The sequence below is a fragment of the Euprymna scolopes genome, chromosome 5 (genome assembly GCF_053919585.1).
Source record: "Euprymna scolopes isolate OS-2025 chromosome 5, ASM5391958v1, whole genome shotgun sequence".
NCBI classification, from domain to species: Eukaryota; Metazoa; Mollusca; class Cephalopoda; order Sepiida; family Sepiolidae; genus Euprymna; species Euprymna scolopes.
The window spans coordinates 135,649,236-135,673,819 of NC_136486.1; the positions used below are offsets into that span (position 1 = coordinate 135,649,236).

Below are 24,584 nucleotides of genomic sequence, written 5' to 3' on the forward strand. Positions count from 1 at the left end.
AGTAATTTGGTAGAGACTGTAGAGGTTTAAATTTTTTTTAACTTTGACCATAATTTCGACCCTTAACATTTATTGTTTTGTGCTCAAATCAAATTAAAAAGTTTGATCCATGTCCAAGTAATTTATATCTAAAATGTCAAGTGTTTAGACCCAAAATTGGCGGAGGAGTTTAGTAGAGTTCTCAAAGATCAAATCGTTGAACTTTGACCCCTTGTCAGCCAAATTTCTGGCTGAAAACTGATTAAAACGATTTTCCCAAGTCTCAATACCCCTTATGTTAAATCTCGAGTCTGTAGACTGAAAATTAACAGAGAAGTTTGGTAGGGAAATGTACACACACAGCCAACACACAGACAGACAATTTCACTTCCATAAATATATAGATTAAGTTAGTGTATTTACTCTTACGTTGTATTGTTGTATTTACAACTAGCATTGGTGTTGCCCACAACAAAAGTGTAACTTATTTCTTTTAAAACTTTTATCTCTCTACCTCTCTCTATTCGTCTTTCTTTTCCCAACCCTTCTTTTTCCTCTGCTTAGTCCATTCCTCTCTTGCTGTGCATACACACATACAACTCTTCTTTATATAATGCGAAAGAAAAGGAAAAAAAGCCACGGTGACTTTGTAATTTTAGATGTCACAAAATTTATAATATAATAATTTTTTTAATGTTAAAGAACATTTTTTAAACCTTTATTTATTAGAAATTACACTTCTTTCTTCAACTATCATCGCATTTTCAACATTTTTTTAAATAAAAAAATATAATTTTTCTAAGTTGTGTTCGTTTCAGTACCCATAATTCTCTTCTGAAAACAAAATGACGAATATTTTAGTCAGAGTTATTTCCCTTGCATTGGTAACTATTATAAAAACGCCATAGAAGCATATTATTAAATAAATCTCGAGCCCAATATTTAGATGGCATTACTAATAAAAAAGTCTGTATGATTTTTATGAAGTACTAATCTTCAAGTGTCATGTATACAAAATTTGAGCTCAATTGAATTATCAGGTTGACAAGAAAGTTCTTGTGGTTTTTAACTTTTAAATTCAGATGAACATATTTCGGCTCAAACAAAAATTTATTGATCAAAACAAGCACCATCAGAATCAACACACTTTTGCCAACATAAAACGATTGTATTTATGACAGTAACGTAAAAAATGTTGAATTCTGATCTCAATGATATTGCTTAGATTTTTTAAGCATTTTTCACGCAGAAAGTTGTCGAGATGCTTGAAAAGGTGATAGTTGGTATGGCAGATGAGGCAGAGGTTCATAGCCCAATTCGTTCAATTTTTGCAGGGTCAGTTCAGCAATGTGCGGTCAGGCACTGTTGTGAAGGAGAATTAGGCTATGTCATTTTGTGATCGAATGGCTACCAAAATCAATTAAATCAGGAAGCTTTTACCAGTTCCTTCTGGTGTTGTTCTAATTAGCAGTAATTTTCAATTCTTATTGTAAGTGATTTAGGTGATTAAAATAGGATTTATCCATGTTCTGACAATGCCTTATTCACTGTAAGTAATCTAGGTGACTAAAATAGGATGAGAGGGAGAGAGAGAGAGAGGAAGATATGGGGGAAGAGAGAAAGAAGGGGGACCAGAGGGAGATAGAGAGATAGATAGAAGCAGAGAAACAAAGACAGGGAAAGAAAGAGAGAGATAGAAAGGGTGAGAGAGAAGAAGAAGAAGAAGAAGAAGAAGAAGAAGAAGAAGAAGAAGAAGAAGAAGAAGAAGAAGGGAAAAGAGATAGAGGGGTGATTGAGAGAGAGATAGGGAAAGAGAGGGAGAGATAGATCGAGAGAGAGATAGGGAGAGAAACAGAGGGTGAACTACACTTCACCGTTTTTGTCCTTGATCAGGTGGATGGAAATCTTTGTAGACTGAGGCAATTTTTATTTTTGTTCCTATCTAGAGTACACCTTTTGGGGTGCTGGATTTTCTCCATATTAAAAACTGACCTTGTGTCTAGCTCTGTCCTCTTGGGGAGGCAAGTAAATAGGAACAGAGGGTGAGAGAGACAGAGATTAAACTTGCAACTAAAAAATAGACTGGCATGTTCATTTTTCAATGACCACTATTTGTTTATACTTCTTACACAATTATATTGCAACATTGAAAATGAATTTTTTAAGAATAATTTATTTTTTATGTTGCAATATAATTGTATAAGAAATATAAACGAATATATTTATTACTTTACCGTTTAAAAAATATATTTATTAACCACTAAAGCAACTAACACACAATTGGTAAAAATGTTTTTTACGCACGTGACTAATTCTAACAGTAAGGTCACAATCAATATTTTTCGGGATTTGTCAAGACATAGGAAATTTTATTATTTGATAGTGAATATATGAAAATAAACCGTATTAGTGTAAAATAAAATAATAAAACAATTGCTAAGAAATGACGAAAAAAAAACAACAAATTTTTGTCGTGTTCAAAAATCTCTGACGAGAAGATACAATTTAAACAAAAATTTTTAATATTGTAATATGTTTTCATCTCAAATATATCAAAATGTGCTTGGATTAGATAAAAATGCTATCGCAAAATGTCAAGGCAATCAGTTCAGTAGTTTTTTTTTTTATTATAGGTAAGTAACAAACATACATTTCCATTTTTATTTATATAGATTGTATTTATAGTATTATTATATTCATATTATAATTGTATTTATAGTATAATTATATTCATAGTATGATTGTATTTATAGTATTATTATATTCATAGTATTATTGTATTTATAGTAGAATTGTATTCATAGTATAATTGCATTCATAGTATTATTGTATTTATAGTATTATTATATTCATAGTATAATTGTATTTATAGTATTATTATATTCATAGTATAATTGCATTTATAGTATTATATTCATAGTATAATTGTATTCATAGTATTATTATATTCATATATTATTATATTCATAATATATTTGTATTTATAGTATTATTATATTCATAGTATAATTGCATTTATAGTATTATTATATTCATAGTATTATTGTATTTATAGTATAATTATATTCATAGTATAATTGTATTTATAGTATTATTATATTCATAGTATAATTGTATTTATAGTATTATTATATTCATAGTATATTTGTATCTATAGTATTATTGTATTTATAGTATTATTGTATTCATAGTATAATTTCATTCATAGTATTATTGTATTTATAGCTTAGCCAGCAAATCATATTCTAATAAAAAGAAACCCGGATATATTCATATTCATTACATCACAAAATGATTACAATACATACTTTTCTTTTTGTCTTCTTTTTTTCTGATTTTTTTTTGGTTTTGATTTCCTCCTTAATTTCCCCTTCTTCTAATTCACTCGACTCAGCCAGACTTTCTTCATCAAATTCTGTGGAACTTGAAGAGCTTGCATCATCGACACCACTTCCACCATCCTGCTCAGGTAAATCAACTTTGGAGTGAAATTCATATTCCTGTGTGGAATGATTATAGTAAAAATATGTTCCTGTCCGAGGATCATAATAAAGTGTACTGTTCTGAAAATAGAAAAAAAGAAAATTAAAAATTTAGAATATTAAATCTGTGTAAATTGTAAACTTTTATTAGTTTTGAGTTCGTATTGTTTGGAGTTTGTATTGTTTGGAGTTTGTTTTGTTTAGAATCTTTGAGTTTGTATTGTTTAGATTCTTTGGACTATTGTTTTCATCTTGAGTATTATTTTCACGTTTCCAATGATATAATCTCCGACCTTCTTCAGGTGTATTTTGTCAAATCTGGGTTGAAGTGTTAAGTAATTGTATTTTGAGTGTTGCCTAAACTAAGGATTGAACCTTCAACCTCCTACTGAATTTCATCAAGTACTTTATCAACTACACCACAGTTGTAAGTTACACTCTTCTGGACATTGAAGGTTCAATCCTCAGTGCAGACGGCACTCAAAAACCAACTGTGAATTACTTAGGACTTCTATCCAGTCATGGCTGATGGAATGAGAGCATGGATTATTAAACGGTTTTGTTGAAAGTTCTCTACAAATTCCCAGGTTCAACAGATATATTCCCAAGTTTGACAAGATACATATAAAGAAGGTCAGAGGTTACATTGACTGAAATGTGAAAATAACACTCAAGATGAGAACAGGTCTGAATAAATCAAATAATATGCACATTTCTTACTTCTTTTTTTGTTTAACTTTTTCAAGCAAATATAAAGATGATTAGTAAATAGCTTTATTTATCATTGTGTTCCAGGGATCGAGCTATATTTTACAGATGACATATTATTTTCTGATGTACATTTAATGCATTTTATATTATTGCAATGATAGACTTGTAATTACTTACTGAGTCATAATAATATCCACTTTGTGAATCGTAATACATTCCTGATGCCGGATCAAAAACAAAGGAAGAACCTGGCTCATGAGAAGTGTTGATCTCTGCTTGGCTGCCATTTTGACCCTCTTGATCTTCTGCATTCTTTTCATCAACCTGATTCTCGTTTGTCAAATTTAATTCTTGCACTATTTGTTCTGCAACATCTTTTATACTATCAGCAATAGACAGTGATGATTGCTGCAAAAAACAAAACAAATCTAAGCACAAACATTGCCACTTAGAACACAGTAAATAAAGAATATATACATCATATATACATCATATGTTAAAATAAAAAAAATGTTTACAGCTTATGAAGCATCATATAAGTATGAATATCTCTACTAATATATATAAAAGGTACTTTGTCTGTGTGTGAGTTCATTCTCTATGGACTCTGAAACGAATGGGCTGAGTTTTTAAAAATTTCACACAAATGTACTTTATGTGCCTGTGAGTGTTCTTGGATAGGTTTTGTGTTGGAATGCCTCTAAGTATCAAAACTCGGTAATCGAAAAAATCCGATTAAAGAAGGAACAATCTAATTTTGACAAAAACATCACATGTGGATTTGAGAAATGTTATCACCTCACAAGCAGAAGCGGCTTAAGTATAAAATCAACAGTAGGTTATTTGATAAGACAGGGATGCATTAGAAATGGATGTTTCTGTTTAGAGCAAAACTGAACTATGATACTTGATTTTTGGATTTTAAACTTTAATTCAAGCCATTATATAAAATGATTTTTTAAAATTAACAGTAGATTATCTACAGTGCAATGTAGACTACAATGTATTGTGGACTGTCACTGTAGGGAGGCATATGAAGCTCCCTCCTGGTGCATTGTGGTGGGGCCTGATTAGAGCAGACAATCAACTGATTTGATTAAAAAAAATGGGTATTTTATCGATTTTGATGACAATAAAAGTATTGGAAATGTGAAACATACATTGATGCTTATCCAATCCCGGGCAACATTGGGTCTCCTTGCCAGTTTATAATTGAAATTGAAAACAAAAATGATGCAATTTTTAAATTAAAACTCATTATTTATTTATCTATATAATTATAAAACTCAAATGACCTTGTAACGGGTGTTGTAACCCAACATCCGGTTTACGACTTCCGGTTGCGCATGCGTACATAAACATAAACCCATAACAGCATCAACACAAATCGCTGGACCGGTTTTGTTCGAACAAACGGGCATCCTTAGAAAAGCGAATATCTTTTATTTATTGACTAAAAAACTTCAAGATATGGGAAGCAAACGCAAAACATGATTACAAATAATATGTATAATCATCGACCTGTTTCATATATACGATATATATTATACTAAATAATCAACATGATAATAAAACGTATTGTTTTACTTTGTACGTTTTCAGCGTTCAAATTTTTTTTTGTGTTTAAATTATCCAAATTAACAATTGCTAATACTTTCTGCTTTTTTTTTACATCGTTCATTTCCGTATTATGTTTAAGTTATTTTAACGCAATTTTCTTACAAATACATCTACTTTAACCCGTTGACAACCATAAACGCATTTTACAACAGCGATTTACCCACTGCCTTCCTTTTTCTAATTTATTGTCCATTTTTTAATATACCTTTCTTAAAAAACATTCATACATTTCTTCTACACTACCAACATCAATAAATAACCTCGAAAATATATTTTTTTATTTGCGTTACAAATAAATAATCAATGTGACAATAAAACGTATTGTTTTACTGTGTACGTTTTCAGCGTTCCAATTGTTTTTTTTTTCGCGTTTAAATTAAAAGATATATCAAAATTTGAATTTAACTTTAAGTATTATGCTATCTGTTCAGTGCACATTTACCTATAAGTATGGCAAACCACTTATAATTCAATGGCTGTAAGTTTTTTTTTTACAAAAAGAAACAATTATAAACAGAACAACTCATAGAAATCTATCTATATTCTTTTTCCATTTTAATATACTTTCATAGAAATGTTTCTGTTATGTCACAAAAAACTATTTTCTTTACGTCACAAGTGTCACGCTCATACATTAATTTCATAGCTAATATAACATACTGACCCAACAGGTCACGGATAGTCTAGTTTATTATATCTTTTTAATATGTTGAGACTTTCAATATATAAAAATATCTTCTTTGGAGCTAAACTTTGTTTATTTTTCCATATTTTATTGGTATTAATCCTGCTGCAGTAATAATTTTTTTAGGCTTACTTACCACCCACCTCCCCTGGATTAATACCAAAAATATGAAAAAAAAAAAAAATGGTTAGCTCCTAAGAAGATATATATATATATATATATATATATATATATATATATATATATATATATATATATACAGTGCTGGTAAAAAGAAAGTCTGCACTTGTAATTTTTTCAAAAACTACAAATTCAAGCCAAATTTAATGTAACTGTTTAAACAAACTATACCTCATTTGATTGGCCTTTTATTCTTCTATAATTTTACCTGTTCATATTTGACTTTTAATTGAAATATTCTTGTGTTCCCATCAATTTAAAAAAATAACTTCAAATTGAAAGGAAGTCTGCACAATGGAAAATTCTTATTTAAATGTAACTTTAGGATATTAATGCAACACAAATACAACAGGAACACAATGAACTAGTTAATATTTAGTAGCATAGCCCTTCTACAATTTGACAGTCTGCAATCTTTTGGGGATTCCTTGAATTAGACTGCAGCAATACTCCGGGGAAAGGGCATCTCACTTTTCTTTAATTTTTGTCCAAAGTTCTTCCAAATTTGAAATTTTATCATTGCATAGCTGTTGTTTGATGTAATGCCATATGTTTTCGATAAGATTCAGGTCTGGAGATTGTGCAGGCCAATCCAAACACGGAATATCATGCTCTTCCAGGAACCTCTTGACATTGCCAGCTATGTGAATGGGAGCATTAGCCTACATGAAGATGGGATTATCATCCAAATTACGACCAAAGTAGGGTAGAAAATGCTCAGTCAACATATTAATGTACTTGGTCAAATTCGACCTTGCAAGCGAACTATAGGCCCTGCACCATTGGTACTAATAATGCCCCACACCAAAACTGAACCTCCACCACCTTGCAGCATTTAAACTGAGCACCTAGGATTAAATTCTTTGCCTTTCCTCTGACGGACATACTGCCAACCATCATAGCCTAGCCTATTGCACTTGCTTTCATCGCTAAAAAGCACTTTTAACTAATATGAAGTCATGATCTTCATTGCAAATGGTGAAGTCCAGACGGTGCTTTCTGTTCTTTACAGAAATCATTGGCTTGCATCTTGCAACATATCCTCGCAAATATAATTCCTTTAATCTTCTCTTGACAGTAGAAAGAGAGCACTTTTAACAAGATTGCACTTTTGTTAGATTTGGGGGAGGGGTGTTTCAAATCTGTTTCTTAGGCTGCAGATCTCTAGTACGGCCAAATTTAGGGACATCACGAACACTGCCAGTGTTTTGGTGCTTTTGCACAGTCTTTTGTACCATTTTCTTATCACATTTCAATCTGCGGCTGATTTCTCGATTGGATAAACCAGAAAGGTGGAGATTAATGAGCTCCTGACGATCACTAAGAGAAAGCCGTGGCATATGGACTAAATGTTATGTTGTATAACCTAGAACAACAACAATTGCGATTAGAGATGCTTTGTTGCCTGTTAGTGGATATTTTAAACTGATTTAGGGGTGATAATTTAAGCTGGTTTTAAGTGAATTTGTTGCTGCGGACGTTTTTTTTGCCTCCTCAATTTGAAGTTATTTTTTTAAATTGAAGTGAACACTAGAATATTTCAATTAAAAGTCAAATATGAGCAGGTAAAATTATAGAGGAATAAAAAGCGAATCAAATCAGGTATAGGTTCTTTAAACAGATTAAATTTAGCTTAAATTTGCAGTTTTTGAAAAAATTACAAGTGCAGACTTTCTTTTTGCCGGCACTGTAAAAGTAATAATAAATGATTTTTCATTTTAAAACTAAATTAGTTTTTGTTTCAATTTCTATTATAAATAAATGGAAGAGAGGGAAAGAGAGAGAGATTGAAGTTATGTCTAGGGCTATGACAACAGCATATTCTTTTCACTGTTTTGACTCTTGAGTAAATATCCGACACAGTTAGACACAATTAATCAACTGGGCCACACGTAAGGGATATGTGTGCTTTTTGAATGATGACGTAATGGAACTGAGGTCAGAGGTCGGGAAGTTTAGAGTTGGTCACGGGAGTGAACAGACGGCCAGGAAGCAGACTGGGAAGAATAAGCATGTAGACGAACTGCAGATTCTTGTGAAAACCATTTGAGACAACTGAAATCAATTTATATTATAAAAATATTAAGTGTTGTTCAGTGGTTTCACAAAAGAAGGAAGAACAGATGTCTCAATTGGATGTTGCTAGTCATTTCATATTCGTCACGGAGCTCAGCAGGAAGATAGAAGAACTAATGAAAAAAGAAGGTATGAGGCATATATAATTCTTCTTATATATGAACTGTAAAATATACCCGTGTGATAACTCTCTGATACAACATGACTCAGTTTACACATTGATATCATATCCCTGGCTAAACAAACAATACATACAATTTACACATTTAATACAGATGTTATAACAAAATATCCCTCCATCTCTCAATACAACATAACTGTTTTTTAATATCCCACCTCTATGTATAAGATATGACACGTTTTACATCTCACTATATAATACTAGGACAAAATTAGTTGGAGATAGGAAGGAGCTGACATTTAGAGTGCCCCCCTCCCCAATCAACTTTTGGTCTGAAACTCAAACTAAAATACACTGACAGCATGAAAGAAACGGGGGAGAGATAGAGAGGTAAGGAAAGTTTTTACTATAAAGATATTATACACACATTTTTTAACTTTTCTATTTTGTTGCTCATATAACTGGATAATGCTAGGTAACCATGCTAGGAAATAATAAGCCAAACATAAATTCCATGAGCAGAGTTTCTTTCCTAGAGCTGTCTGTCTGTGGAATAAGATACCGTGAAGGTACTTCCTGGCTGACTATAACTTGGTCCTTTTCAAGTCTTATGTAAACAAGTTTTTGTTGATCCATCCTCTTAAATAACAAGGCTTAACCACGTGTCACAATTACTGAGCATCAATGAGTTGTCTTACCGACTACCTAACACTTATTAACTCTGATCCTTGAGTGGTTTCCCGGCCTTGAAAGGTGGTGAATTTGAAGTTTTAAAAAAAGTGATTTAACAGCATAAAAGGTAACTTTATATTTACCTCTTCGATTCCCCATACCGGAAAACATTCTGTGCTGCCCTTTGAATCACCATCTTTTTCATCAGTATTTTTTAAGTTTTTGTTTCCTGAAATGAATCAGACAATAAAACACAAATTTTTTGTTTTATGTTCATGGCGTATCAAGACTATTTAGGGCTTTCTGATGAGGTCAGTTCAAAATTCAAAAACAAAATGGAATGATAACAAACAAACAAAAAGGATGAAGACAATGGGGACATCAGTAGACAAAACGGAGGATCACAAGAGAGAAAAATCATATTAACATGACATATGCAAAAAAAAACAAAAAACTTTCAAACAAACAAAATTCCACCTGCCTATGTTTGTTTTCTTAACTATAGAGTCACCACTTTTTAAAGCCATTCAAACATAAGAGTAAATGAGTGAGACAATATATATTTTACATAGGTGTCATCTTACTAAGGTCTAAAGGCCACTCGAGGATAAAAGTTAATAAGTGTCAGGTGAGATAACACTGTAATGATCAGTAATGGTAGAAATTGGGTAGAAATTAATTACTTAAGAAAGTATTTACATTGGACTTGGAAATAACCATGTTATAGCAAGCTGGGAATCAGCTCTGCAGTATTGTGCTCCACAGATGAGCAGCTCTGGGGGAAAAAACTTTGCTCATGAAATCTTCATTTAATTTAAGGCACATATAGAGAGTAAGGGAAATTGTTGATAGTGATTGTAACTAGGCGACTGTTTGCCATGAATGTTTTACAGGTGGAAGTCCATAAAGTGAAGTTCAGTTGAGCACCTGCCACAAAAGAGCAGAAGTAGGTTTGCAAATCTCTTCTGTGAGAAAGAGGTAGCAGGTAGAAGAAAAGGACATCACCCACCAAATTTCGAAGTTGGTATCATGTCCAGGCAGAAAAGGATGCTTTGAACAGCTCCTTCCTGCTCTATATAATGTGAATGGCATCAGTGATTAGCTGGTAAAACACCTTATATACATGGTCAGTGAGATAGATTAATAGACGGTTTTTGCCCAGCAATTTAAATTGTTTCATGTGTATTGCTACTTCATTTGCTAACTGATTCTTCTATGACAACTGTTCTTCATCAACTAATCCAAAAACGATTATCTATTATTTCAATGTGACCAAACCAATAAAGTCTCCAGTTCTGCATTTGAATTTGAGAGGAAGCAGAATAAATAAAGACTTTGCCAGAGTTAAGTTACTTTGGAAGCCAATTTTTAAGAAACCATTCCATACATGCCAGCATGTAAAACGAACATGAAACTGAATATGATGATGCCTCACACACTGACACTGCCATAAATATACCAAGATGCTGATGAAGTGAATAATGGTATGTATTAATCAGCTGTGTTCCATAACATCACTTTCATTATGGATCTTTGTTTCTGCAGTGTTTTAAAGAATGACAACACACTGATATATAAAAGTATAACAATATATCTTTATTGATAGTGGTGGTTATGGATGGTTAGGAAGGAGATGCACATATGGGAATTCAACAGGTCGACTCTTTTTGAGCACAAATTATCAACCAACAATGATACTCTTTTCAGTTGTTATTATATAACCATTTGTAACAACCGGAAATGCACTCTTGGGACAACATTGTTACTGTGGCCACACCTCAAGAACGTCTTATTCAACCATTATCATTTTACTGAATTAACCTGACTTTGGTGTGATTTGATCACACCTGTGTAACCTTTTGTTGAAAATAACCTTTCAAATATCATACATTTAACTTATGTTCTTTTTACAGTTGATCAAGTTTGTTGTCTTGCCATGTAGGAGCTAATCTCTCTGACAAGCAGTATGCATTTAGGCAATGTCATTCTACTGCAGATATTTTAACAATCATTTCTGAACGCATATACAATGCACTGGATAAAGCATGTCAAGCCAGGGCTTTGACAAAGTCTGGCATGACGGGCTGTTAATGAAAATTAAATTGTACGTTATAACTGGACGAATACTAAATATAATTAGATCCTTCTTAGACAATAGGAGCATCCAGGTTGTCATAGATGGACGTTCATCCAAGCAGCATAGCATTAATGCGGGAGTGCCTCAGGAGACCACTATTATTCCTGATATTCATTAACAACCTCCCTGATAATATTGGGTCCAAGATGGGTATATTTGCTGATGATACAACTCTGGCTAATGGTTGAATCCTTAGAAAATGACCTCCAGATCATAGTGGAATGGGGCCGTAAATGGATGGTAACATTTAATGCTAGTAAGACTAAGCCGTTCTCTTTTAACAATTACAAGAAGCCTCTCTAATCACCGACATCCATGACAAATAACGTTCAACCTGAGAATTCTTCCTTCAAACTCCTCAGCTTAACATTCACAGGAAATATGAACTGGAACAAATACATTGAGGACATTGCAAAGGCTGCTGCACGGTAGGTGAGTTATCTCCCTGTACTTCTACAAACCACCATTCAGCCATGCATGGAGGATTGTTGCAACATCTGGTCTGGTGCATCTACCACTTGCCTCTCCCTCTGGGATAGGGTCCAAAAAAGTGTCTCCAATCTAATAGGTCCCGCTTTGCTAACAAGGCTCCAACCCCTGTCCCATCGCTGAATGTTGCATCCCCGGGTCTGTTTTACAAGTATTTTAATGGAATGTGCTCTGATGAACTCATTGCACTTGTGCCCCCTCGATGTACATATCTTGATAAACCCGCTTAGCAACAAAATCACACCTCTTCACTATTGAGGTCCCTAAATGCTAGAAGGCTTGCTACTCTAATAGCTTCTTCCCTCGAACAGATAAACTTTGGAATTCCCTTCCTGCTACCTGATTCCCTAACTCATACTGATATGCAGAAGTTCAAATGTCATGTAAACCAACATTTTGTAAATCTTTCTTAGGCATGGTCCAAAATTAGTAACCCCTTACATCCAAGTGGCAATATGCCTTGTTTGGGGGTGAAGGTGAGTAAAAAACAATAAAAAAAGAAAAAAGAAAGCAAGAAAAGGTACCTGGTGCCAGATTCATAATTTCTATTCAAATCACCTTAATTTGATAATTATTTTGTTGTTTCCTTGCATTTATTGTATAGGTATACATGGCCTGGATATTTAATCTCTGTGACTGATTCTAAAACAAATCACGTGAATCAAAATGTATTAACATGCTGATTCATATAAGTTTTTATAAATCAAAGGGAAATAACTCTATTAATTTATTTTTTTAAATGGCCCTGGCTTTACTTTCGGCAGCCTTGTAATTCTTGCTTCCCTTATTTTGTTCTTTAGTTCTTACATTCCATGATCAATGTTTTTGACAAAGATAGAAGAAGAGTTGATTTCTGGGTCAGAGTCTATCAATCTAATACTTATCATTGGCTAATTTTTGACATTGGAGTAGTATTTTTTTATTACTTTTAGCATCAAATGGCTTCATGCCTTGTCTGAAATGAGTTCCATACAAAAAAAGAAAAAGATGATACTTACCACTTAAATAATCAGTCAATTCGTGAGTCTGCGTAGATTTTTCACAGCCATAAAATCCAAGTTTATTTTCATTTCGATAATCATACAAATCCTTGGTCAGTTCATCAATTTCTTTTCGCATATTCTTCTGCTTTAAATTTGAAGTCCAAATTTTTTCTTGCGCTTCTCTCAGTACCTCTCTTAATTTCTCATTTTCTTCCTGACATGCTTCCAAGCTGATTTCTCCGACATCCTTACTCTTCTGAAAAACAAAAATAAATAAAAAAGAAAACATATTTTTATATAAAAAGCAATTGATTTGCAGAGAGAAGAAAACAAAAGGTGAAAAAAATATTTTTTCATCATGGTTTCAAATAAACAAAATAGAATAGATACTTTTTTTTTCTTTACCCATATTCACCAAAAACAAGGCACATTGCTATTGAAACGTAAGAGAATACTATGAATTAGGGACCATGCCTACAGAAGCATTCTAAGTAGGGAGTTGAGCAGTGAGATATCTGTTCACTTTTTTTTTTTTTTTTTTTTTTTATATTTTCACCCCAAACAAGGCACATTGCCACTTTGGTGTAGGGGGCTACTACAAAGGCCTTCGATAAGGTTTGGCATAAGGGCCTACTTCACAAGATTTCCAGCTACGGTATAACTGGAAATGTTTTCTTAATAATTAAATCATTTCTCTCTGATAGGTTCATAAGAGTAGTGGTTGATGGGCAGCAATCAGAGGCCCACTATTAACGTTGGAGTCCCCCAGGGGTCCATCCTGGGCTCAACTCTCTTCCTGATCTACATCAATGATCTCCCAAAACACATACTTAAATCATTCGTTGACATCTTTGCTGATGACACGACCATCTCCGGCAACACATCAAAGGCTGTAAATGACAAAGCTCTCTCTGATTCCCTCTCCTCTGATCTTGAGCGCGTAGTTCAGCAGGGGAAGAGATGGCTGGTTACTTTTAATGCATCTAAAACCAAGCTCCTAACTTTACATCATCAACGCTCTGTTCCTCATCTATCATCAATTGAAATGGATGGCTCTCATCTTGGGGAGGCTTCATGTTTTGACAAGCTCCTGGGTTTGACCTTTACTCCTGATCTGAAGTGGAACATGTATATCAAGTCTGTTGCCCGGGCCGCTGGGAAAATAGTGGGATCCTTCTACCGCTCCAGAAGATATTTCACTACTGATGCAATTCTCTATCTCTATAAAAGCCAAGTATGCCCAAAGATGGAGTACTGCTGCCACATCTGGGGGCTGGAGCTTCTAAAAACAGCCTATCCTGCCTTGACAAAGTACAAAATAGACTTTGTGGCTTAGTGGAGGATGCTCTCTTCTCTTCCCTGCAACCTCTCTCCCACAGAAGAGACGTTGCGAGCCTGTCTCTGTTTTATCGTTATTTCCATGGCAAGTGCTCATCCGAGCTCCAATCTCTGGTTCCCCCTCGCTAATCCTTCACAATAAACACCCGTCTAGCTAAAACCACTGTCAGTAATTTCCCCCACTCTTTATCTGTGCCTAAATCAAAATGTAGATTCCATGAACATAGCTTTTTTCTGAGAAGTGCATGCCTGTGGAATTCTCTTCCGTTTGCCTGTTTCCCACCTGGCTACAACTTGGATGTCTTCAAGTCCAACATAAACAAATTCCTGATTAATCGCCCCCTTAAGTAAGACACTTTATCAAATCTCCAATACCAACTATTACTATGATATTATCTCATTGATTATTGTACATAAAATAACCCTTATCCTGGAGTGGCTTCTGGGCCTTGATAAGTGGTGATCCCCATGTTAAAAAAAAAAAAAAGTGAAAATGTGATATCTAATTTTTCAATTTTAATCAATACAATCCTTAGAACCTGTTAACAAAATAAAAAAAAAACACATCTAATAGGCAAGTACAATATCTGATACTGTGGTAGGCGCCATCCCAGCCCGTGTAAAGGGAGAGGGAGGAGATAAAATATAACAAAAGAAGAAGAAAATAGGTTTATCAAGATAGACAAAGAGGACCCAGGTGTGGCTGCAATTAGAATGCAACCTATTATGAGAACAAAAGAACCAGTTGTATTGTTAAGAAGGGTGGGGCAATTTTTTAGGCGCAGTTGTAAATCTGAGATATAGTTAGCATTGGCAAGAAATTTTATGGCAGTGGGGAGCAGTTTGCAGAGGCTAGTGTTTCATGACATTTTATGACAGCCAGTTGACAATGGTTAAGAGTTCAATGAACGACAGGGTCCAGTTGAAATTTAGGTACAGTCAAAGGCAGATTGTGGCTCATACTAGATTGAGAAGGCTTCAACAGACTGAGATGAGCTGATGGCAACTGACAAACACAGCCTGGATAGAATATACAAGATGCCTTAAATAAGTTTCCAAACTTTTTATGTACAATCATTTAAAATTGCTGTAGACTCTTGAAAAGTCAGTAGGTTATTACTATATGTCTTATGAGATGACTGACCAATTTTTATAATTTCAAGTTCAAATGCACTGCTACAGCAAGAACTGGAATACACCCTACTAAAGCCTGATTGTCAAAGCTGGTGAATTTCAAAAATGCAATCTGGATGTGATGACACTTTAGAAAAATAATATGCAATAAAATTCTTTTAAACTTTGAAAAAATGCCACAGAAACGTATGGAATGCTTCAGACTGCTTTTGGCTCATCTTGCATGAACTGAACATCAGTATTTGAGCGGCATAAGAAATTCAAGGAAGGCAGGGAGTCTGTGAGGGATGATGAGAGGTGTGGGAGGAGTAAGGAAGTTATAAAACCAGAGTTGATTGGCCAAATCAAGAATTTCATGAATGAGGACCGTCGTGTGTATATAGAGACATTAAGTGCAAAGTTTGATATCAGCGTGGAAACTGTAAACACAATTATTCGCAAGGAACTAAAGTTGCGGAAGATTTGTGCAAAGTTCATCCCAATCCACCAGTTCACAACTCCATCATTGTCACAGACCATTTAACCAAGATGGGCATCAAGACAGGTCCTGTAGTCCAGATCTTGCTCTTAGTGATATTTGGTTATTCCCTAAGCTCAAGGAAAACTGTCATTATGGAGGCTGTCATTATGAGACGATGAGATAAAAAGGAACTGTGACGAGGGTCATTGACACGCTCACACAAGAGGACTTCCATGAGACCTTCCAGAAGTTATTGGAGCGATACAAGTGAAAAGTCTGGAAACTTAATGAAGATACCTTGTACATGTGGATGTTAGCGCTTAGAATGTACTTCCCATTATGGTGTCACACATGCACCCAGAATGCAACGAATATATACAGAATGTGTCAGAATTGGTGTCATCCTGTGTTTTCTCTTGTGTTTTGGTTTATTTTATCATTATACTTGTGATCCCATGTGCTCCCCTCGATGGCCACCAGTGTGAGAGACTATGACTATGCAGCCATAAACAGATAAGATGAAGGAAAACAAATCTATGGCACATAATGTTGGGTTCAGAAACATTGTCAAGCAGGGAACATGTAGTTTCACCACAATACTATTCCAATGTCCCTTTAAAAAATAAGACTTTGGTTATAATTGTGTGAGCACATAAACTTATCCTTAATCTATGGCTGATTTGTCAAGCAGAATCACATATTAGAAAAAAGAAACATATTTGAAGTTGTAAAATAATTTATTATTATTTAGTAGTGTTGGCCTGTAGATGTCAATGTCCATATGTGGGCTTATGTCCACAAGAACAACATGGTAAAAGTAATAGGAATGGAACATTCTTAGAAATCTATGATGCAATCAACCAACCCAGTCAAAGAGGACAGCTTGCAGTTCACAGCTTAGTATGTAGAAATGCCAAGCATCACTCAATTCCACCGCTACATCATTTCAAACTTACCCTCTATTTAATCCAAGGGGGTAGATTGTTCTTATAAAAATGTTAAATAATAATCCGTTCTAAGTGACAGTTTTCTAGAGGATGATGGTTCAAATATTCGCTACAAGTGTTACTGGCTGACAGAATGAGAACAGGGTATTTTCTTATTCCAATTCAAGGTAGGCCAAAAAGCTGTTGAAACAGCTCACAATAGGAACCACTACTGAATGCACAGCACAATGGTGGTTTAAGAAATTTTGTGGCGGTGACAAGAGTTTAAAGGTGATGAGAATAGTGGTTTGCCAACAGATGTTGACAACGATCAATTATGAGCCTTAGTTGAAACCAATCCACGTACACGTTCTTCTGAATTAGATGTAATGTACACAACAATTCCAATCACTTGAGAGAGATGGGAAAGACAAAAAAACTTGATAAATGGGTGCCTCACGAATTGAACAACAACCAAAAAAGAAACACTGTTATGAAGTGTCATCTCCCTTTCTTTTATGCAACAAGAATGACTTGTTTCCAGACTGAGTTATGATTTGTAATGAAAAGTGGATTCTTTATGACAACTGACAATGTTCAGCTCAGTGGTTAGATGCTGACGAAGCCCCACAACACTTCCCGAAGCTAGAGTTTCACTAAAAGAAGGTCATGCAAACTCTTTGATGATCTGCATTAGATCTTATTCATTACAGTTATTTTAATGCAGGTGAAACCATTACAGCAGTGAAGTATTGTCAACAGATGAATGAAATGCATCAGAAACTTTGACAACAACAATACCCAGCATTAGTCAACAGAAAAGGCCTAATTCTCCTTCACGACAATGCCTGACTGCACATTGCTAAATTGACCCTGCAGAAGTTAAACGAATTGGGCTACAAAACTCTGCCTCATCTGCCATACTCTCTAGACATTTCACCTACTGACTACCACTTTTTCAACCATCTCTTTAAACCTGTATATGATAGGTATGATCACACGCTCTTCTAACAGGTTGTTCCAGAAAACAGAACCACGAACAGAGAATGCTGCCTTTCTTAAAATTGAAACCAAAATGACCATGGTACATATTTTGGAGGTGACCAGAGAGACTGCAACTATATGTGCAGGTGAAAAAATTCTTTAAAAAGTAGGTCTACATTCTCATTAATATGCCATAATTAGTTACCCTCATATTCTTCATTGTCCAAGTAAGGAGAGATTTAATTTTTAAAACCATTCTTTGTATTTAAGCATTCCATTAATATTCAAGTTGCCAATCGTTGAATACACTCCAGGTGTATGATATCTTTTTAAAGGTAGCATATTCAAGAATGAGCCACTCACAGGTAAATAATGAGTATTATTTTGATTATTCAGACTACTGTTCTCATTTGAGTGTTATTCGCACAGCATTTCAGTCAATGTAACATCCAACCATCTTCAGGTGTCTTGTGTCAAACTTGGGAATCTATCTGCTGAATTCGGAAATCTGTAGAAAATATCTAAGAGGATCCGTTATTTAATAGAAAGGGATATCATGCTCTTGTTCCATTAGCAATGTTTGAGTAAAAGTCTTAAGTAATTCACAATTGTATTTTTAGTATCACCCCTACTGAGGATTGAACCATCAACCTTCAAAAGAAGGTTGGAGCTTACATTGACCAAAACATTGTGAGATGAGGACAGTAGTTCAAATAATCCAAATAGTCAATCCATATCTAAAAATTTAGAAACATAATTAGAAATTATCTCCTAAAATCAATCCATTACTGTAGATATCGAAATGATATTGACTGCTCATCTAACATGTGATCTATTCAGCTGTTCAAATTCGAAAATGCAAACTAACCATAATCCTAACAACAGGTTACGGTTAGAGTTAATGGGTATATATATATATATATATATATATATATATATATATATATATGTATAAACAATTGATATTTTCTTCATATTAACACCTAACAACTGACTGAATTTTGATTAGTATGCAAATAATCATCACCATAAAATAACACTTTTGCTATTCAATATTCAAACATCTCAATCCCATTTCTAGATACAATAATAGCAAAGTGCAACAATGTAAAAAAAATAAAGGATAAAAAGGACGTATTATCTACCTTCACCTGACAAACATATGTTGAGATAAGCAAAAAGATGAAGTGAAATAATGTGAAGAAGGTGGGCTTTCACTAGTGCTAGAAAGCTACTTACACCTGAAAGTATCCTGTACCTCTACAAGGCCACCATTCACCCATATATGGAATACTGATATCACATTTGAGCTGGTGCATCTGCTATTAGTCTCGTGCTCCTGGATAGGGTTCAAAAGAGAGTCGCCAACCTGATAGGTCCTGAACTGTCATCAAAGCTTCAACCTCTGTCCCATCGACGAAATGTTGCATCCCTCTGCCTATTCTACAGGTATTTTAATGGTGACTGTTCCAACAAACTACAAGCCCTTGCACTACTTTGATGAAAATACCCCCCGGCAAGCAGCAAAATCCCACCCCTACACAACAGAGATCACTAGATGTAAAAAAGCCTTCTACTCTAATAGTTAAATCATTTCTTTCTGATAGGTTCATAAGAGTAGTAGTTGAGGGGCAAAAATCAGAAGCTCTCAGTATTAATGCCGGTGTCCCTCAGGGATCCATCCTGGGCCCAACTCTTTTCCTGATCTACATTAATGATCTTCCAAATCATATCCTTACATCATTTGTAGACATTTATGCTGACGACACTACCATTTATGGTACCACATCTAAGACAGTAAACGAGCAAGTACTCTCCAATTCTCTCTCCTCTGGTCTTGAGCATGTAGTACAATGGGGAAAGGAGTGGCTGGTTACTTTTAATGCATCTAAAACCAAGCTTCTCTCTTTACATCATCAACATTTTAATCCACATTTGTCATCAATTGAAATGAATGGCTCTCGTCTTCAGGAGGCCTCAAGTTTTGACAAGCTTCTGGGCTTGACCATTACTCCTGATCTTAAATGGAACACGTATATCAAATCTGTTGCCAAGGCCGCTGGAAAAATGGTGGGATCTTTCTATCGATCCAGTAGATATCTCACTGCTGATGCTATTCTCTATCTATATAAGAGCCAGGTACGTCCAAGGATGGAATACTGTTGCCACATCTGGGCAGGAGCTGCTAGAAAGGACTTGTCCTGCCTTGATAGAGTTCAAAATAGACTTCGTAGCCTCGTAGGAGATGTCCTTTTCTCCTCCTTACAACCTCTATCTCACAGAAGAGATGTTGCGAGTTTGTCTCTGATGTATCGTTATTTTCATGGAAAGTGTTCAACTGAGCTTCAATCTATGGTCCCCCCTCGCCAAACTTTCACAAGAAACACTCGTCTAGCTGTAAACACTATCAATAATTTCCCCCACTCTTTATCTGTGCCTAAACCTAAACATAGATTCCATGAACAAAGCTTCTTTCTTAGAACTGCACGCCTGTGGAATTGTCTTCCGTTTTCCTGCTTTCCGGCTGACTACAATATGGTTGTGTTCAAGTCTAAGGTAAATAAGTTCTTGATGAGCCGTTCCATATAAGTTATTAAATTTACCAAATTTTCATTACTAATGATTACTATATTGACCAACTTCTACTGTACACTCTTTAACCCTTATCCTTGAGTGGCCTCTGGGCCTTGATAATGTGGTGATGCCTTTGTAAAAAAAAAAAAAAAAAAAAAAAAGTTTCTTCTCCAGAACTGCTAGACTTTGGAACTCCCTTCCGGGTTCCTGCTTTTCCAACTGTACTGACATGCAGTCCAAGTGTAATGTGAATGCTCAACTACCTACATAGCATCCCGGCAACTTATGCCCCCCAATAGTAGCCCCCTACATCAAAGTAGCACTGTGACTTGTTTGGGTGGAAAATGGAATTAAAAAGCAAAAAAGCAGGAAATGCAAATATTAAGCAAAAAAATGTTGCATTACCGGTGGAATATTGAGGTTGGTTTTCTTATTCCTTTCTTCTTCAAGTTCATTGTATTTGGTTTGGGTGAGCGCCAACTGGCGTAGCAAACACTGCAACTGCACGTCTCTTTCCTCCAGGCGCTTATTTGCAAGTTCAACCTCTTTGCGAAGTTTGTCCACATCTTCAATGAGTTTTTCTTGCAACTGCAGTTGCTGTCGTGCCAAGTGAAGTGCATCTGTGGAGACCTGCAGTTCACTTTCAAGTTTTTCAACACGATTTTGCAATATTTGCACTTCATCAGAATCACTCATTTCTTTTCTAAAAATATACAAGAAAGCAGATCAAAAATTAACTGCTGAAACAGTGCTAATAAGACATGTGTACTTATGCAGAATAGGGATTGCATTATCATCGGTATATTCCGATCAGGTTATGTAAACTACTGGAAAGTGCCAAAATGCTGCAGCCGCCAACAATTGGAAAAATGGTATCTTTTGTTTATAAAATTGTTAGGTGAAAGTATAGAATAGTTAAAAAGCTTTGTTCTCTATCCTTTCTAAATAAGTGTTATTATTTCAGCATGGTCCGTAAACTGGACAAGTAACTTCTTTTCATTGAAAAATACAATGATTGTTTGCAATTATAATTAATTTTTTTTTGTTAATGTTTAATCATTTGTTTGCATTTTAGGCATTCACCATTGCTTTTGTTAAAAACAAAAAGCACAATGTGGTATTCAACACCTTAAAAAATTGGCAAGCATTTTCACAAAAACAAAACAAAGTTTTTTTTAAAATATTTTTTTATTGGAATCCTTTGAGATGAGTAACTTGTATATTTATTTATTTACAGACTCTCATCTTTATAGTTGTTGTTTCACAAAGTTTTGGTCGAAACCTGGTGAAACAATTATAAAGATGAGGATAACAGTCCGTAAATAAATAAAATAAATTTTTGTTCACACCTGAAAAATTGGTCAGTAAAAAGTTTTCGTCCAGCACCTTCCCGCAGATTGCATAACCTGTCCAGAGTATGCTGATGATAACATAGTCCTTAAGAACAAATCTTCAAAAACACGCACCTATTTAACTCATGTACTGGCAAGAAAAAATAATATTTCAAATGGAAGCATAATTGAGTTCCATGTTAAGCTCTGAGTGTCAAGGTTACATAGTCAAAGCCATTCCTCTGTAATTAGTGCTGTATCCTTGCACTTGATGTATGCGTATTTCCACAAAATATGCTCTGATAAACTTACAGCACTTATATTTCCCTCAACAAAAATAGATTACCAGCAAAATCCTACTCCTCCACTGTAGAAATCCCCAGAAGCCAGAATTCTTTTTACTCTCATAGTTTCTTTTTTTCAAACCGCTTGCTGTTGAAATTTCCTTCCTACTTCCTGTATCCTCTAACTGTACAAACCTGCAGAAATTTAAATGTAATATGAACAAGCATTTTATTGCTTAAATCCCCACCGAGGTTACCATCTTATAAATCTGGCATTTATCACTTCAGTGGAAGTATAACATTTTTGGAATGAACAAAAGTAAAAAACGAAATATTATAATAAACAGATATATTTACCTCCTTGTAGAGCAGCAAAGTTTGACTAAAGGTCAGTTTATAGTGAGAATACAGCTTCGTAAAGAGGAGCACTCTGGTCTGGCTGCAATAGCCTACTCGGCCCTGCCTCACATGAAGGTTTCTTAGACTACAGATAATATATCATCTCCTTTCATAAAAAGGAGAAAGTAATGGCTGCAAAGATGACCTCCTGACACAGAAGATATATGACAATTTAATTGGTATAACCGGAGCTCTGCACTCAATGCTAATTATCACCTCCATTTCAAATATTATACTATGTTTTTTGGTGTAAACAGTAAAAAGAAACAAAAGAACAAAAAGGAGAATATTTCTAAAAGAGGAATCACATTAGGTAAAATTATAACTACACGGGGGAACAATAAAAGTGTCGCCCTAATGAAAACAACACTACAGCTTTATTTTAAAACTTTTATTGAAAAAATCAATTCAGGTAACTTGATTATGTAGTAGAGCTAACATCTATTTAATGTAGCTGCCTTCAGCCTCAATCATCACCATGATATGGGTCCGGAACTGGGAGCTTGGCAAATACTTAGTGGATAGCGACGATCGGGTTTTGGTGTTGTGGAAAGTCATGTTGGTGATGTTCTCGATGTATGACCAAAAGAAGTAGTGCAGTTGGTTCAGGTTGACGGAAGAGGGGAGGAGCCAGTGAGAGAAGGATAGTCATAGCAGTCCTTCTGAAGCCAAACCCGAGTATCTTTGGACTTGTGGGCCGGTGCCGAGTCCTACCACATCCAGGTTCTGCCACCAGCCACCTGATTGCACCAAGGGATCATCACTCTCCAGCACATCCAGGTACACTTTGATGTTGACTTTCAAGCCGACTTTGAAGATGTGAGGTGGCATGATGTGGCCTTCACTTGAAACCACATCAAAGTACATCATGGCCAAAAATTTTGTTTTCATCACCCCGCACCCTGTTATTTGTGGCAATCCAGTGATGCATTTTGAGGGTTCTGTTGTCATAACTTGGATCAGTAGAGAGCATGAGTTGTACAGTGGCACATCTCCAATCTTGCTTGTTGAACATTGTGCCACTTTCAGACATAATAGAAGGCTCCTATCGCTCTAGGGATTTGTACACAACTGGCAAACTAGTAGATGGTCTGCAACAAAAAAAGGAAAATCGATTTTCATCAAACAGAAATGGAATCATGTCTTTTTTAGGCCGACAACTTTATCATCGTTCAACCCTGTACTTCAGAGCACCAATCCATAATGATCAACCAATTCTGAACCAGATAGCATTTTAAGGACACAATAAAATACTTTTAAAAAAGCGATAGATGTATGGTCATATTGACCTTATGAAAAAAAAATAAATGGCATGACCCATAGAGGCTAACATAGAAACGTGGGGGGGGGGGTAATAAATGAATAGATGGGTCAACCCATGCTATGTGCTGACTGTGCAGTAATCATGGAAGACCATCATGTGTGTAGGCGTAGCAGTATCAGAATTTTTGTAGGAATTTTTGACACCCCTAACACGAAACTGCGAATACAATATAAAAATCTCGTAATTTCTCTGTTAAAAGTGGGTTATTTATTTTCTTTATGGATTATACTTCCAAAATAAACTATTACAGTTGTTTTAAAAGTAATAAAAATATTTTTATTTTTTTTTTAAAACAGTAATGAATTTTCCGAACTCAATATTTTTCAATTTTTAAACTCAATATTTTTAAATTTTTAAATTTTAAAAATCTATCAAAATTTTTCTATTGATTCTATTTTTACGATATTTTCAGGGTCAATGTGAAATTTTATGTTCTTTCCAATAAACCGAATATAATATTTTAGACAAACGTTTTTTTTAAATTCACGCCCCCCCATTTTCACGCCCCCCCATTTTCACGCCCCCCCCCATTTTGAAATGTCTATTAAAAAGTAAATAATTAATTTATGTTTAATAGGTTTATATATCACAAATTGAAGAGAAAAGGTCAATAAATAATATATTCAAATTTAAAACAAAAAAAAAAATCAGTTTTTTAGAAATTTACCTGTAAAGTCCGAAGTTTAAAACCTTAT

The 24,584-nt window shown here is 34.7% G+C and overlaps 1 protein-coding gene across 2 annotated transcripts in view; it reads right to left on the reverse strand.

Moving 5' to 3' along the window:
• The window catches only part of LOC145276994 (uncharacterized), a 111,262-nt gene that overhangs the window by 83,798 nt on the left and 2,880 nt on the right, over window positions 1-24,584 (reverse strand). For both annotated transcript variants that reach the window (XM_080128571.1, XM_080128572.1), the window contains exons 2-6: window positions 20,957-21,254; window positions 13,151-13,391; window positions 9,670-9,755; window positions 4,350-4,580; window positions 3,288-3,542 (exon numbers count right to left, since the gene is read on the reverse strand). In XM_080128571.1, coding sequence (XP_079984697.1) covers window positions 3,288-3,542; window positions 4,350-4,580; window positions 9,670-9,755; window positions 13,151-13,391; window positions 20,957-21,254 — 1,111 coding nt within the window. The remainder of the gene's footprint in view (window positions 1-3,287; window positions 3,543-4,349; window positions 4,581-9,669; window positions 9,756-13,150; window positions 13,392-20,956; window positions 21,255-24,584) is intronic.